The sequence below is a fragment of the Eubalaena glacialis genome, chromosome 18, assembly GCF_028564815.1.
Source record: "Eubalaena glacialis isolate mEubGla1 chromosome 18, mEubGla1.1.hap2.+ XY, whole genome shotgun sequence".
Lineage (NCBI taxonomy): Eukaryota > Metazoa > Chordata > Mammalia > Artiodactyla > Balaenidae > Eubalaena > Eubalaena glacialis.
This window is the reverse complement of record NC_083733.1, coordinates 27,519,088-27,535,565: the sequence shown is the minus strand read 5'-3', so window position 1 is coordinate 27,535,565 and position 16,478 is coordinate 27,519,088. Positions and strand designations below refer to the sequence as shown.

Genomic DNA, 16,478 nt, shown 5'->3' with positions numbered 1-16,478 from the left:
GAGTTGAAAACTTATGTCCATATCAACACCAGTACACAGATGTTTATAGAGGATTTAGTCAAAATTGCCAAAACTTGTAAGTGACCAAGACATCCTTCAGTAGGTGAACAGCTAAATAAACTGGTACACCCAGACAGTGGAATATTATTCAGCACTAAAAAAGAAATGAGCTATCGAGCCATGAAAAGACATGGAGAAAACTTAAATGCATGTTACTAAATGAGAGAAGCCAATACAAAAAGGCTACATACTGTATGATTTCTACTATATGACATTCTAGAAAAGGCATGGAGTCAATAAAAAGATCAGTGCTTTCCAGGGGTAGGGGTGTGGGGAACGATGAATAGTCAGAGCACAGAGGATTTTTAGGGCAGTGAAAACATTCTGTATGATACCATAATGATGGATACATGTCATTATACATTCGTCCAAACCCATAGAATGTAAAACACAAAGAGTGAACTCTAATATAAACTATGGACTTTGGGTGATTATTATGTGTCAGTGTAGGCTCATTTATTGTAACAAATGTACCACTTTAGTGGGGGATGTTGATAATGGGGGCCATGCATGTGTGGGGGCAGGAAATATATAGAAAATGTGTACTTTCCCCTCAATTTTACTGTGAACCTAAAACTGCTCCAAAAATAAGGTCTTAATTTAAAAACAACAACCTTAGAAATATCTTCAAGACCTTGAGGTAGACAAAGATTTCTTAAATAGGACACAAAATGTACTAACATAAAAGAAAATATTGATAAATTGAATGTCATTATAATTTTAAAAGTCTGTTAATTAAAAGACAAGATTAAGAAAGTGAAAAGGCATACCACAATCTGGGAAGACGTATGTGCAATACATACACCAGACAAGAAAAAATCTTTTATCCAGAATATATAAAGAACTCCCACAAATTAATAAGAAAAAGACAGAAAACCCAATTTTGAAAAACAAAAGAAAATATTCAAATGACCAATAAGCATATGGAAAGATGCTCACCATATCTTGTCATCAGGAAAATGCAAATTTAAATCATGAGACACTGCTGCAGATCAACCAGAATGGCTAAAATTAAAAGGACTGACAATACCCACTGATAGGGAGGATGTGGAGCAACTGGAACATTCATACTTTTTTTTTTTTTTATAAATTTATTTATTTTATTTATTTATTTCTGGCTGTGTTGTGTCTTTGTTGCTGCGTGCGGGCTTCCTCTGGTTGCGGCGAGCAGGGGTTACTCTTCGTTGCAGCGCGTGGGCTTCTCATTGCAGTGGCTTCTCTTGTTGTGGAGCATGGGCTCTAGGCGCGTGGACTTCAGTAGTTGCAGCACGCGGGCTCAGTAGTTGTGGTGTGCAGGCTCAGTAGTTGTGGCGCACGGGCTTAGTCGCTCTGCGGCATGTGGGATCTTCCCGGACCAGGGATCGAACCCGTGTCCCCTGCATTGGCAGGCGGATTCTCAACCACTGCACCACCAGGGAAGCCCACATTCATACCTTCTTGATGGAAGTATAAATTGGTTCAGCCACTTTGGAAAACTGTTTGATAATGTCTACTGAATCTAGACATATATATACTCTGTGACTGAGAAATTCTAATGCTGGGTACCAAACAGAAATGCTTGCTTATGTCCATAAAAGACATGTACAGAAATGTTCTTAGCAATGTCATTTATAATAGCCCTAAACTAGAAACAACTCAAATATCCATCAACAATAGATGGGGACTTTCCGGGTGGCACAGCGGTTAAGAATCCACCTGCCAATGCAGGGGACACGGGTTCGAGCCCTGGTCTGGGAAGATCCCACATGCTGCACAGCAACTAAGCCCGTGCGCCACAACTACTGAGCCTGCACTCTACAGCCCGCGAGCCACAACTACTGAAGCCTGCGCACTCTAGGGCCCGCGTGCTGCAACTACTGAGCCTGCGTGCTGCAACTACAGAAGCCTGAGCGCCTAGAGCCCATGCTCCGCAACAAGAGAAGCCACCGCACCGCAACGAAGAATAGCCCCTGCATGACACAACTAGAGAAAGCCCGCGTGCAAAGACCGAACACAGCCAAAAAAAAAAAAGAAGGGGCTTAGTTTGTTAACCTGCAGTTTGCGTAGAGCCATTGCAGAAGCAGCAAGCAATTCTGTGCCCGGCCCAGAATCTCTGACCATGAACGAATCACAGTCCTGCGTTTAGATAGAATATCTCACCTTGGTGGGATAAGTGTCAAAGTACACACAGAGACTATGGGAAGTAAATCAAATTCATAATATCAGTAATCCATGTCAAACAGAGGAATAAGTTTGATTATTGTGATATTTTGTTATTTAAGATATTTGAAATAGTTAACTCATTTAGAGAATTAGAGGATATGGTACTTTGAATTTAATTTGAAATGCTTAAAGGAATTTGAAATTAGGTCTGCAATTTTAGTTTTAAAATGCTAAGAAAATTTAATTAAGTTTGTAAACAACGTTTGATTGATTAAATCTATGAGTTTAGACTTAGATATGTTAGTATATGAATGCTTAGGAAGATTTTAGCAGATTTTAGTCTTTCATATTAGCTATCGGAAGTGTTTGTGCAAATCAAACAGATTAAATATGTGGTTTACTTTGAAATTGTCTAAGGAAACTAGATTAAGTATGTGAGCAATGTTTATGGTTTAACCCATTAAGTTTTGAATTAAGTGAGCATCAAAGATTAACCAAAATAAATGTTCAAATTTACATACAAAACCAACCAGTTTGTAGTTATAACAAGATTTGTAGACACAAGACAAATTAGATTTTTAAACGTACAGCTTTTTTCTTTTTTAAAAAATAAATTTATTTATTTATTTATTTATGGCTGCTTTGGGTCTTCATTGCTGCGTGCAGGCTTTCTCTAGTTGCAGTGAGCGGGGGCTACTCTTCGTTGTGGTGCATGGGTTTCTCATTGCGGTGGCTTCTCGTTGCAGAGCATGGACTCTAGGCACACGGGCTAAGTAGTTGTGGCTCAGGGGCTTAGTTGCTCCACGGCATGTGGGATCTTCCTGGACCAGTGCTCGAAGCCGTGTCCCCTGCATTGGCAGGCAGATTCTTAACCACTGTGCCACCAGGGAAATCCCAAAACGTACAGCTTTAATAACTAAGATATTATATAAAACACCCAGAACTTCAAGAATCCCTTTTAGAGCACAAAAGCCCTGGTTACTTGCTAAAATCCAGTGGACAGCATCTGTTTATGTCAGTCTGAGACCAGAAACTCCAAGCACCTGGCCACTAAAGGACACAAGGGACTTGCCACACACTGTAAGGCAGAGATTATTCTTCACCCCTCCCTGCTGATGGGAATGGGGAGATATAGGAATGAGGTGAGGGGTTGTGCCTAGAGAATCACCCCTTAGCTGGGAGCAAAGATGGAAGACTGCCCAAATGACTGGGGTGCTCAGCTAGCAGATGGAGGACCGCTGAATCCCAGCTCAGTGGTTATATCCAAAGACATCGTTTAAAGAGCCAGTGGCAGGCAGATGAAGCTCCTGCTAATCTGAGAGTGAAGTTCAAAGGGGACTGTGTTGGGACCCTGCATGTCATTGTTATTTTTTAAAATTTATTTTTAAACTTAAATACAGCAAAATGTACTCTTTTTGGTATAGTTTTTTTTTTAATAAATTTATTTATTTTTTATTTTTGGCTGTGTTGGGTCTTCGTTGCTGCACTCCGGCTTTCTATAGTTGCGGCGAGCAGGGGCTACTCTTTGCTGCGGTGTGTGGGCTTCTCATTGCGGTGGCTTCTCTTGTTGCAGAGCACGGGCTCTAGGCGCTTGGGCTTCAGTAGTTGTGGCACGCGGGCTCAGTAGTTGTGGCACTCAGGCTCAGTAGTTGTGGCTTGCGGGCTCTAGAGTGCAGCATCAGTAGTTGTGGCGCACGGGCTTAGTTGCTCCGCGACATGTGGGATCTTCCCAGACCAGGGCTCGAACCCGTGTTCCCTACATTGGCAGGCGGATTCTTAACCACTGCGTCACTAGGGAAGTCCCTTTGGTATAGTTTTGAGAAAGGTACCAAGTCATATAACCATTGCCACATTTAGGATACAGAACAGCTCCATCACCCCCAAATTCCCTTATGCTATCCCTTTGTAGTCAAACCCCCCACCCCCCAACCTTAACCTTTGACAACTACGGGTCTGTTCTCCATCCCCACAGCTTTGCCTTTTCCTGAATGTCATATAAATAGAATCATCCAGCCTTTTGAGACTGGCTTTTTCACTTAGCACAATGCATTTGAGATGCACGTTATTTTAAAAGTTTGTAGAATATTCTGCAAAGAGTTGCTCATCCATTCCACCACCCAGACCATTCAGGCCAGGGATATTTAAAAACATTTACCAGCCCTCTGCATGGTTACTTTTGAAGGCATCCCCATAGCATTTCAAACATTAAAAGGCAGCCATTTTTCATATTTAAGATAACTTTTTTTCCCTGTAATTTTTTTTGAATTCTCAGTTCACAGGATTGGAGAGACATTTACTTACATTTATTAAATTTTTATTTTGCAACTTTCTTATGTTAGAGCCAACACCCTTTTTTCAAGTCTCAAATATTCCGTAGGTCCCTGGAAAGCTCATAGACCTTGGACACCATGCCCCAAGTGCCTGACAGAGCCCCACAAGAATTCCATAGCTAAAGGCATCATGGTGCCAACCTACACCAGTGAGAGAAAGGAATGGAAGACTACTTTCTCTGAATTACAACAATGCCCTTCCTAAAAAAAGGAAAAAAGAAAAAAAGCATATGGCACAGTAATTCTTTTTTTGAAAAGATTTTATCTCACAAACATACAGACTGTGTAAGAATGTTATGTGCAAATTTGTTCATTGCAACAATACTGGTAAGCATCTATCCATAAGGGATTGCTTCAACTGTGGTACATTACACAATGGAATGCTATACAGCCATGAAAAGGGGTGAGGTAGATCTATACATGGTAACAGTAAAATTTTCCCAACTAAGTGAAAGCACAAGTTGCAGAAAAAGAATGTAAAATCTGACTACCTTTCTGTCAAATAAAAATCATTATAATTTTAAAATGTTAGTAAATGCATAGAAAATAGTCGAAAAATACATGCCAAATTTAACTGTGGCTTCCTCCAAGGGAGGAAAGAGTTTTTGGATGTGTGGGTATGTGGTTAGGGTGAGGCTGTCATTATTTACTTTTATGTAACATTTGAATTTTTTGCCATGAACATATATATTACTTTGGTAATCAGGAAAAGTCAATAAATATTACTTTAAACAACCGCAATACAAGCAGGACTACTGAAAGATGTGAATTGATGTTCTGAATTTCCAAGCACATTGTGGATGAGCTTCAGACTGTTCTTGGGTTAGTGGGTTCCTTGTCTCCTTCTCTCAAGGCCAAAACAACCTAAGCAAAAACTCCTCCTTCACCTTCGTCCTACAACTGAGCACTCTCCTACCCAACAATTATCATCCACAAAACCCAAGTTTATCTTGGTTGAGAGGTTTCTGGAAAATAAGACTTTCCCACTGGTTGAGAAGGGAAATTGGATAAAGCTAGCGTTTCACACCCGGGGCACTCAGCAGAGACCCCAGAAGGATCATGCACTAGTGGAAAGCCCAAGGTAGTCCAGAGTAAAGACTACTCTAAACTTACCCTAACAGAGCTTAACGCTGGGGGACTTAAGCTACCTAATTCCAAGACTTAATATAAAGCTACAGTAATTAAGACAGTATGATATTGGCAAAAGGATAGACACATAGACCAATGGAATGGAATAGAATCTAAAAATAGACCCACACATATATGGTCAATTGATATTTGACAAAGACAAAAAGGCAATTCCATGGAGAAAGAATAGTCTTTTCAACAAAGGGTCCTGGAAGAACAGGGTATCCATTAAAAAAAAGAACTTGATGCATTACACAAGAATGAACTATATATGGATCATAGACATTAACATAAAAGGTAAAACTATATAACTTCCAAAAGAAAACATAAGAGAAAATGTTTACAGTCTTGGGGTAGAGAGAGAGTTCTTTGCTAAGACACAAAAAGCATGAAGCATAAAAGAAAACATTTGATAAACTGGACTTCATCAAAATAAAACCTGTTGCTTTTCAAAAGACATCATTAAGAAAATGAAAAGTCAAGTCAGCCTGGTAGAAAATATTCATAATTTATATATTTGACAATGGACTTGAATGTAGAGTACAGAAAGAACACTTACAACTTGGTAAGAAGACAAATAGCCCAGTTTAAAAATGGGTAAAATATTTGATCATACACATCACAGAATAAGATGCATGAATGGCTGGTAACCACATGAAAATATGCTTAATGTTATAAATTATTAGGGAAATCAAATTAAAACCACAATGAGATCCACCAAACCCCCATTAGAATTACTGATAATATCAAGTATCAGTGAGTATGTGGAGCAACTAGAATGTTCATGTGTTGCTGGTAGAAAAGTAAAATTGCATAACCACTTTGGAAAATCACATTGCAGTTTCTTATAAAGTTAAACATATATTTACTTATGACCCAGCAACTCCACTTCTAGGCATTTATTTACTCAAGAGAAATGAAAATGTATGTCCATAAAAAATGCATGTACAAGAGCTTTCGTATCAGGTATTCAATGTAGCCCCAAATTGGAAAGAACTCAAATGTCCATAAAAGGTATGGATTGTGCTATATTCATGTGATGGAATGCTACTCAGCGACAAAAAGAAATGAAGGCTTACCCATGCAACAGCATGGATGAATCTCAAAAAACTTATGTTGAGCAAAAAAGCTAGACACTAAAGAGTACTTACTGTATAATTCTATTTATATGAAATTCTAGAAGAGACATCTATTCTATAGTGACAGAAAAGAGATGAGTGTTTGCTTGGGGCCTAGGGCTGTGGGCATTGATTATAAAGAGGCACAAGGAAATCCTTTGTGGGTAATGGGTATGTTCTATATCTTTATTTTGGTGGTGGCTACATGAGTGCATACCTTTATCAAAACAGATCCAACTGTACACTTAAAATGGATGCATTTTATTGTATGCAAATTGTACTTCAATAAAATGCATTTTAAAAATCTAAAAAAAAAAAAAAAAAAAGCTAGCGTTTCAGTTCTGCATGGCATCTAAAGAACTCCCAAGCCAATCGACCGTGTATGTGCTCTGAAGAGACCCTCCCTGTCGGGGAAGGCCCTCGAACGCCAGCGGGTCAACATGGTGATAACATGCTATGTAGATTAACACAAACATACGAAGTACCACGTTCATAAGAGTTTCAGGGACATGCTCATTAAAACAAGGTATTGAGATGCTGTCTCAGACACGTGGGAGACCAAAAGAAGTTTACAGAGCCTTGAGTCAAAAAGGGCCTCATGAGAGAGACCGCTTGAGAATACGAGGCCAGTGATGGAGCTGGAAAGGACCAAGTCCAGCCGTTCGGTGTCCTGTCAGCTGGTTGGGGGCCTGCGGGCCCTCACTCGCTGGTGTCTGGGGGCAGGCACAGTCTTGAGCTCCCACATCTGAGAAATGGCTTGGATACAACAGGAGCTGGTCCAAGGGACACTGACGCCATGGTGGCCCTGGGGGACCTCTTTGCTTTCCCCCTATAATTGCTTCAAAAACTGTGAGCGTCCACACCTGGGTTCCCATAGTCACCTGTTCAGGACAAGCAGCAGAGAAGACAGGAGAAGGGATGTTGGGCAGACCAGTGGCTTTTGTGGAGAACTAGCGGGCGCCCCGTCTAGCTGCCCAGGTGTCGGGTCTGCCCGCCGCTTCTGCTTTACAGGCGGTGGGAGGACGCAGGCCTCAGCCAGACACAAGGCTGGGCAGCCACCAGGTTGTTGCTTTCACCTCCCCGTGGCACAGCTGTCCTGGGAGAGGACTGAGGGCGCCAGGGAAACTCATTTGTAAAACAGGTTTCGTTTTCTCACTTAACAGACACACCTGGTGCTTCTATTCCACCTTCTTTCACCTGTGAGTGGGCTGCTTCTCCTCCCATTCACGGGAGCTTCGGGATAATCTGAACCCCAGACCCAACCCCTTCCCCTGCCTCTGGGCAGCAGACTCAACCAGCCTCCAAGGTAAGATGCTTTTTCGGAAGGGGGCGTGGCGGGGTGGTGGGCAGGATTGGGAGGTGGAATGAACACGGTGATGCGCAAAGGGAAAGCAAACAATGGGCTAAGGCAGCTTCCTGAGTTCACTAGAGGTGACATTTACCTACCGCCTAAATGGTTGGTTGACTCACCTGCTTTGGAAGGAGGGGTCCAGGGAGACGAACGAGGCGAGGCCGAGGCCTGGCTTTCCTGGCTCGCCAAGTCTGCTGGAATCACCTGCGGTCCCCCATTGCCAGGGCTGGTTCACATACCTCTTCAACTTCTCATCTCTGTCAAGAGCGTCCTGGGAACGGCCCTCCTCACCTCTGGGACTGGCCCTCTTCCCTCTGGCTAGAACCTGGCTCAAATGCTCTTCTCTCTGTCCTCTGTGGCCACAGGTCTCGTTTAATGGCCCCTTCCGCACTGAAAACTCTCCATACATTTCTTTTAAAACCTTTTATTCAATAATATATACTTTTAAAATTATAATATGTAACCGCCCATCATGCCATATACGCCCCGTGCCCCCACTGGAGTCTGTGGTCAGCTAGTTAACATGGTCTGCTGGAAAAAACAGGCGGCCACGGGGACGAGCCAGGGGCGCGGGGGAGCAACAGTAACCAACAACCATTTCGCATACCCTTCACATTTCCCATGCTTTCTGGGTCAGGAGGAAGTCAACAGGAAGCCAAAGGCGTGTGAACCTTTTACATTCAGAAGTGAGGTTTGATATACGGTGGTGGGCTGCCCTTCGGTTGGTCTAGTTCGTGCTCGCCAAACCTGCCACCGTTTTGTGTCTGCTCACGGAACGTGATCTCTCTACACACGTTAAGACGTTTGATTTGGTTCTTGTTCTGCTTATGGAAAAGTGGGAGGAACCGCAACAGACCTGGGGAGAGAGATGGGAGGAGGGGAAAGATGGCATTAATCATTCTGATCTGGAGTGAGGACAGGCCTCCACTGGCCTGTGGCTCCCTTCTCTTGGGGAGCACTGGGAATGGTATACAAGCCTGACTTTCCCATGGCACTTTGTGGAAAACCAAGTAAGGACTGGTTTCAGGTTTCAAATAGTACCCTTTTTCTTCCTCTTCTGATCACCACTTACAGAGGCAGTCTTGGCCCCAGCCTTACTGGACCGAGTCCCTCCCCTTTTCTCGGGTCCAGGACGCTGATCTAGAAGCACCAAAGCCTCTTGTCTATTCTGTGTAAGCCAAGCTACAGGTTCAGCAGCCCAGCTCCAGATATCCATCAGACCTGACCAACTTACTTATGTCTTGGGACCAAGAATCAGATGACTGTATTTAGAGGGAAAGGGCCCAGTTCACTAATAAAGAGCAAAAACGGAGCTCAAATATTTTTAACTCCCCCCTGGAAGGAGCTGTCTGGCATGGCCTGAAAACCTCATTCCTCCTTCCACATCCAGCACAGTGGAGTGGGTCGTGAGATGCCAGCAGAACTCTAGAAGCCACAGCTCAGAATGGTGCCACAGCAGGGTACCGACAGAAAGGACAATGTATCTGGGAAGCTGTCACACAGAAACATTTCATGACCCAAACTTTCTTTGGGTACAGGAAGGGTTCTACTGCTTAGTATCTGAGAAAGGCTGCATGGTGTGTAAGGTTAAGAAATGACTCTTCAGCAGATGATTTTCAAGCATCCCACTCCACAGAGGGATCAGTGAGAAGCGCGCGCACTGATGAAAGACTCCACCATCTGCCAAACAATGGCGTGTGCCCGCTTGAGTTGCAAGAAACGGGGCTGGGGAGAGGTTTTCCTAAATGCAGAACACTGCCACAAGGTAAAGTTGTGCAATGAAATGGTCAATCCCAAGCAGGACTGACAGGTTCTGAGTGGTACAATTCAGAAGCAAGTACCAAGAAACAACCCCCACACCACCCTAGTCCCACCACTTCTGCTCAAGTCAAGTCTTCACACCAAGGTGATTAACTGCAGCCACCCACCCACACAACTTCACAGTTCAGGGTTTATTCTTCCTCTCCCCCAAGAGACAGGAAATACAAGTTTAAGGTCCTCATAGCAGTGGCTTGTCTCCCACTTGGGAAGGCTGGTGATTCTCAACATGCTGGTGATTATCAACATTTTTATTTATGAAAACAGGATTTAACATGGCATTTTTCTTTCCTCTAAAGGGCAGCAGCACATAAATCATACATCAGTCATCCAGTGATACAAAGAGGTGGTCAATTGTGTCTGAAGTAGTCATTAGTAAAGGATCACAACCCAGGCAGTGTTGCTTTTCTGCAAACAGAAGAAAATAGTCGGCTCCATGCTTCTTGAAGATTTATCCAAGCTTTCCACTGGGTGTCAAGATTTCTGTCCCAACCTCTTAGTCACCATTTACAGCAAGAAAAGCCAGCAAGTGAAAAACTGTTAATTTATTGATTCAATGAATTAAAAAAAAAAAAAAACAATCCCCAATACATGCAGTTCAGGATTAAGTATCACATTTGTAGCACATTGTTGATTCTCTACACAAAAGTATGCATCACCTGTATAATCCCATAACATCACTTTCCCCTGCCTCTACAATACCTGGTTGGGGTCATTTTCACTGACACATTCACGTAGCTCCAAAGCATATGTTATTACTGGTTTTCTTAAGCCAGATGTTTCCTCGCCACCTCCCCTCCCCTCATCCCTACCCTGGGGTTAGTTTTAATGGCAAGATGTCACTCAGTCTTAGATTTATTAAGCTCACTGACAAACTTTGGCTTCTTGTGTGCTCATATGGACCCTGCTTTTGCTTTCGGGTTTATATCTCAATGGCCTTGACTCCGATCAGTTACCATCCACTCCTGTTAATTTGTAGGAGGGAAGATTGCTTTTTCCTGTGAGTGCTCATGCAGTAACACAGGTTCCTAAACGAATCATTAATCTGAACTGGCATTAAAGGAGACTGTCAACTGGGCTCTCTCACATCCATTTCAATGCATATATAAAAATTCTTCCAATTGTTTGTGTCCCAAAATAATTTTGCTTCCATCCTCATCAAAGCAGCACCTGGGAGAAGCTAAGTCATTTCCCTGAGTAGACGCAGACTGAGACCCACGGCCATGGGCTGGCTCTCTCTGGGACTCAGCATCTGCCTCAAGAGCACCACCTTGCAGTCCCACTGGAACCAATCCTGGGGGCGTTCCAGAACTCAGGGCACGTTCCAGAACTTGAACTTTGTGCTCCCTTGCTTTCTTCCCTCAAGAAGTCATGTTCCCCCACCTCAAGATCTACCTTTCAACTGTTTTTACTGATTCCCTTTCTTCTTTTAACAGCCCCCTCTCCTGTCCTCTCTCCCTGCCCCCAAGGATTATAAGCTCTTCTGTCTCCTCTAATCAATCAGTTGGAGAGCACCTTCCTTCTCTGCAAGGGAATACATATGCTTTGAGCCTCGTGAGTACCAACGTGCTGGAGAATGCCTGTGAGGAGACCCAGTAGAGTGACTGAGGTTCACGTGCCTCACAGAACTGGCTCTGGCACTCCTCTAAGTGGTAAGATGACCCGGGAATGCTTGGTCTGCGTTATACACTCATTGGCTGCTCCCACCTGGTCACTTACCACGGGGCTAGGATAGGACAGGGGCAGGCCAGCTGATAGGATCACGGGGAGAGTGAACTGCAAGCAAACCTGATGAAAGTATTTGCACTTCATCAGTTCTGCTCTCGCCATGGGATTTCTCAGCTGAAGCAAAACCTTGCAGTTATGCTCACCTGTGGCCAACAACCTCTGATACACCGATCTGTATTTGGCACGGGAACCTTCCGTTCTCACCATACCGGGTCTATGTTCTTGAACACAGGCAGTACCTGAGATGACAGTGTAACACTACCCTGTTCGCCACATTTTTTTGCTTTTCTTTAGGAAATAATAGGTCCTTATCATAGGCACTTTTAACCTGTTACAAGGTAATGAAGCAAACAAAATGTCGAATGAAAATTACTGAGATGAATTTAAGAAATAATATGCTAACCGAAAAGGATATTGGGTGGGTAAATCTACCACAGCTTTGTCTAAATGTAAGATTAGACTCACTCACACACACGCACGCTCTCATCCCTCTTTTGGAACTCTCCAAGACTGCCTCCTAACCCAGGTAAATACTCTAAAATCTCAGGGGAGCTAGGTCCATCTGGACACAAAATGGTTCTGGAGATAGGTAAAGGAGGAAAGGTCTGGACGAGACTCAGTTCAGTTTGGGAAAGAACCACCCACAGTCAGTCAGTCAGCCAGAAGTTGGGTGTCAAGACCAGACTCAGAAAGGAGTGAGCATTTTAAACTCAGTTATGCTATATGTCTAAGGCATGAAGAGAGGTAAAAAATATAGGTGGTGGAAAAGTAAACTGTACACATAAAATGGAAGAATTACTCCTTTGCCAAGCTGCAGTCACAGAACCCAAGGACAGGCAGGTGAGCTGTGTTTGCATCTACTACATCATGACCAGAGGAGAGACAGAAGTCAAGTCACCTGACTCTTCTCCGCTGCTTTTACTGCCTCTGTGGGGACCCAAGAGAAAGAAACGGGGTTACTACTTCACCAAGACCCTCCAGTAGGCTTCCTCTGCCTGGTCCAGACCAGCAATTTAAAAAAAAAAAAAAAAAAAAAGAAGGGTGGGGGGAGGGAATGGGTGACAAAGGAGGAGATGGGTGGGGCAGGAAAGACACACAGTGGCACATCTCCCTGATAAATAATAACCAACAGTTCGGTGTTGCCTAGAAGGGCACATTAGAAGGCTTTTGATAATCCAAAACACTGAGTTTTGCTGCCTGACATATCAATATAGGTTCACCCAAGAGCTCCTGTCTTGTTTTTGATTTTCAGGTAGAACAAATGTATACATTAATATACAGAATGTGCAATGAAGGCAGGTAGCATTGGTATGAGAACCTTAACTGAATGCATTTCCTGGCTTTGGGATCTTGTTTTATTTGAAGTTCCCACTGACCAAACAACAAATATAGCATCTACATTTAGAGATAGGACCTGCTACCAATACCAATACGATTTTATTGGGATATGGAATGTAAACAGATGTTTTCAAACAACCTAACCTTATAAAAATGTATGGCATTATTAAATAGTAATAAAGAAATCCTAAAGTGTGATGTGGTGGTAGACACCTTGAGCTCCAGCCTAGTGTGAGAGGTCCCCACAGCTGTAGCATGGCCCTGCAGCTGGGGTCAGGGGACTGCTTGCAAACTATGTTGATGACAAGTCCCCAGAGTGACATCAGCTCTATTTTTTTTTAATTTTCTTAAACAAAATATAGCTTCCTTTGCTAACGTGAAGGCTAGCACAATGGATCCCAAGCTTTGATACTTGCCCCAGCAGCTCCACTCCTTTCCCCAAGTCGCTTGTATGCTACTCTCTCCGGTCGCTTGGGTTATCGGTGGGTGGCCCTGCCCACACAACTCCAGTCCCTGCACGTGAGAAAGACTTATCTCTGCCAACACATTCATGTATTACCTATCAGAGCTTAAAAATGCAGATTACCCTGATTACAGAGGGAAACTGTTTCTCATGGGAATAAAAAGGGGTAAAGCATGGGAGGGGAGTACTTGTTTTTTTCCCACCCAATCTGTCTTTCCTGAATAAATTCTAATAAGGACGCTTTTTTTTCTCCCTCCCTGACCTCCCTGAAGACTGACTTTCCAGCTTTAGTTATGGTTGTGAACAAAAAGTCTTTGTTTCAGAGACGTGCGTTAAAATAGGTGCACACACAGGGATGTGCTAGGAAATGAAGTTTTCCTTAAGAGGCTGGGGAAAAAAAGCTACATGAAAAAAATAGCAACAAGATTTTATGGTTAGGCAAATCAACGAAGGTTACACTGAGCTCCAAGTTATGCACTTAGCATCCAACTTTTGATGAGACAGATGGACCTGTCCATGGCATCAGAAGGTTTAAAGTGATGTCTCCTGACATCAAAGGGGACTCCTGTGAGAGTGACTGCAGTTTGCTCCCAAATGAATACACTTAGAAGAAAACTGCAGGGATGAGGTACATTTCCCAGAGAGCTCATGTCATTAAAAAAAAAAAAAAAACATAAAACATGAATTTGTAAAAGAGCTTAGAAAAAAAATACTGTCACTGTTTTAGTATCTCCTTTTCGTGAATGAGGCTGGTGTGTCACTATAGACTGCTGACATTTTGCTAAAACTTGAGCCTGAATCTCACCAAAGGAAACCCAGACCACAGTGGAATAGATAGGAAGTCAGATATTCAGAGCTTGTTGACTTGAACAGGTTAATTCAACAGTGGTCTCCTGTTAAATAAAGGTAAATGTACAACAACTCCGAGTCTCTCATCTCCCATGCATTCCAAAGGGAAAGTCCCCTCAGATACCCAACTATGTGCATCGTCAGGCTGCCAAACAGCAGTTCCCTGTAGACTAGTGCTGGGGAGTTTCTTTCTTTTTGACAGACTTTTAGGTCTTTACTCTTCTTTGCGTTTAGAAGGAATGGCTAGAATTTCTTTTTATCACACTGTAGTTTTCCTTCAAGGTTTGTGTTTGGTTGGTTGGTTTTATTGGCAAGCATCAATGCCGCATTACCCGTCGCTTTCCAGTCTTCATCGGGCCGCCGTGAGACCACTGGAAAGTACAGCATTATCTGCACAAGGCTGGGACTGCTCCTTCACCACGGGGTCTACAAGAAAACAGAACAGTCAGCAGAGGCAGGGCTGGCCAGTGCCAGGGGAGAACACCATAACAGACCCAACCTTCTTCCACAGTGAGATAGAGACACAGGCTACCAGGAAGTCAGGGTCAGGAGGGCAACAGAAATTACAGACACTGAGAAATGATCAGGGGGAAATGCTCTCACAATCAACTCGTATACCTCTTCAGAGTACAAGTTCAACTGCTAAGACTAAGGGAAAAGAGAGGCAGAGAAACACCCATTTCCCACTGTTCAAAATTTCTACTGATTTTCTTATGTGTTGTTTTTCCTTGAATACTAACATCATATCCAACTCCCATTTCTTCAAAGTATGTGCGATAGATAATAAACACTTCGGAGGCAAGGGTGAATAAAAAGAGCTATTAGAAGAACTATCGATTTTAAGCAACAGTATAAAAATTTTTTTATAGAAGTATAATATGTATTCGGAAAAGTAGACAGATCATGATTTGTATAATATAAACATCAGTGTTCTTAATTCAGTCAAACTCAGAGTGTAAAAATAGCCTTCTGTGACAGAAAGACATCCATTTACACTTGTCTGAGGTCTGGAAGAATGAAGGGTAACACCTTTTAAATCTGCTGTCTACTAATGCTTATGGGTTACCAGGCTCAAGACTACAGAGCAATGTATTCTTCAGGCAAGATTTAGTTAATCTCCAGAGAGGAAAAAAAGGAGAAGGAAAGAGCGTATTGGTCAAGCAAGAGATAGGCTGAAAGTTCTCATCTCACTTCAGACAGAAAACTGAGACAGATCACTTAACCTCCCTCACTCTCAGTCTCCTCTGTGACTGGACTAAATGACCTCACACTGCCTATAATGAGAGGAAAGTCTGGGACATACTTTATCAGCGGGGAGAACCATATGCATGCAGACCGATAAGCAACCACATAAACTGAATATACACACATACTTTAAAGTGAGACCTAAGAAGTCTGTAATTCAGATAGAATTTTAGTGAGGTCCTTCCATACCTGCTTTCCTTTCCTCAAATTCCTTGTATTTATTTATCTTATTTCCTTCTTTAAAAATATGCTATGGTCACCTTACTACTTTCAACAAATCACTTTTTTTTTTGAGGGGGAAAAAAATCTTTGATTAGGTTTCCACACAAATGTATATATTTGAAAACAAAACTTTAGATACTTGTCATCTATCAACTCAGGGTCATGGGCAATGGTCAAACAGACCAGACTCAAGGGAAATACAGCAGTGAACAAGCAAACACCTTTGGGCATCTAGAAACAGATCTGCAGAGCTGTTTCAAGAGTCGAACTAATGAGGCCAAATCCCAAGCATGATTCATCCAAATACCCAGAATTCTCTTGTCTGGCCTCAAAGATAAAGAGTAGAAGAACTTCCCTTTGACAAATCAGGCCCCTGGAAACTCACAGAAGTATGGGTGCTCCATGGCCTCTTTGGCAGTCAGTCTCTGTTGATGGTCATATCGCAGAAGTTTGTCCAGAAGATCTAGGGCCTCAGGGCTGACGAGGTGTCTGTTCTCACTATGGATAAAATTTTCCCAGCGTTTCCGTGAATGTCTGAGAAGAAAAGGAAAGCATTGGTATTCTGAGATTAAATTCAACAAGAATCCTTACATATTAGGCTAAAAGCCAACAAAGTCTTAGAACACTGTGCTGATTACAAGCTCATTAAATCTCATTCTTATTGTTACTTGTCCCCCCCGCCCCAC

The 16,478-nt window shown here is 42.7% G+C and overlaps 1 protein-coding gene across 4 annotated transcripts in view; it reads right to left on the bottom strand.

The window, feature by feature from the left end:
* Positions 1-8,498: 8,498 nt before the first annotated feature.
* Positions 8,499-16,478, bottom strand: part of CSNK2A2 (casein kinase 2 alpha 2) — a 38,699-nt gene continuing 30,719 nt past the window's right edge. The window contains exons 9-11 of one of the 4 annotated variants that reach the window (XM_061173040.1): positions 16,178-16,326; positions 14,658-14,751; positions 8,499-8,985 (exon numbers count right to left, since the gene is read on the bottom strand). In XM_061173040.1, coding sequence (XP_061029023.1) covers positions 14,675-14,751; positions 16,178-16,326 — 226 coding nt within the window. In that variant the 3' untranslated portion in view covers positions 8,499-8,985; positions 14,658-14,674. Of the gene's footprint in view, positions 8,986-10,477; positions 14,752-16,177; positions 16,327-16,478 lie in introns of those variants that run through there. The other 3 variants (XM_061173039.1, XM_061173037.1, XM_061173038.1) reach the window with 3 other exon arrangements.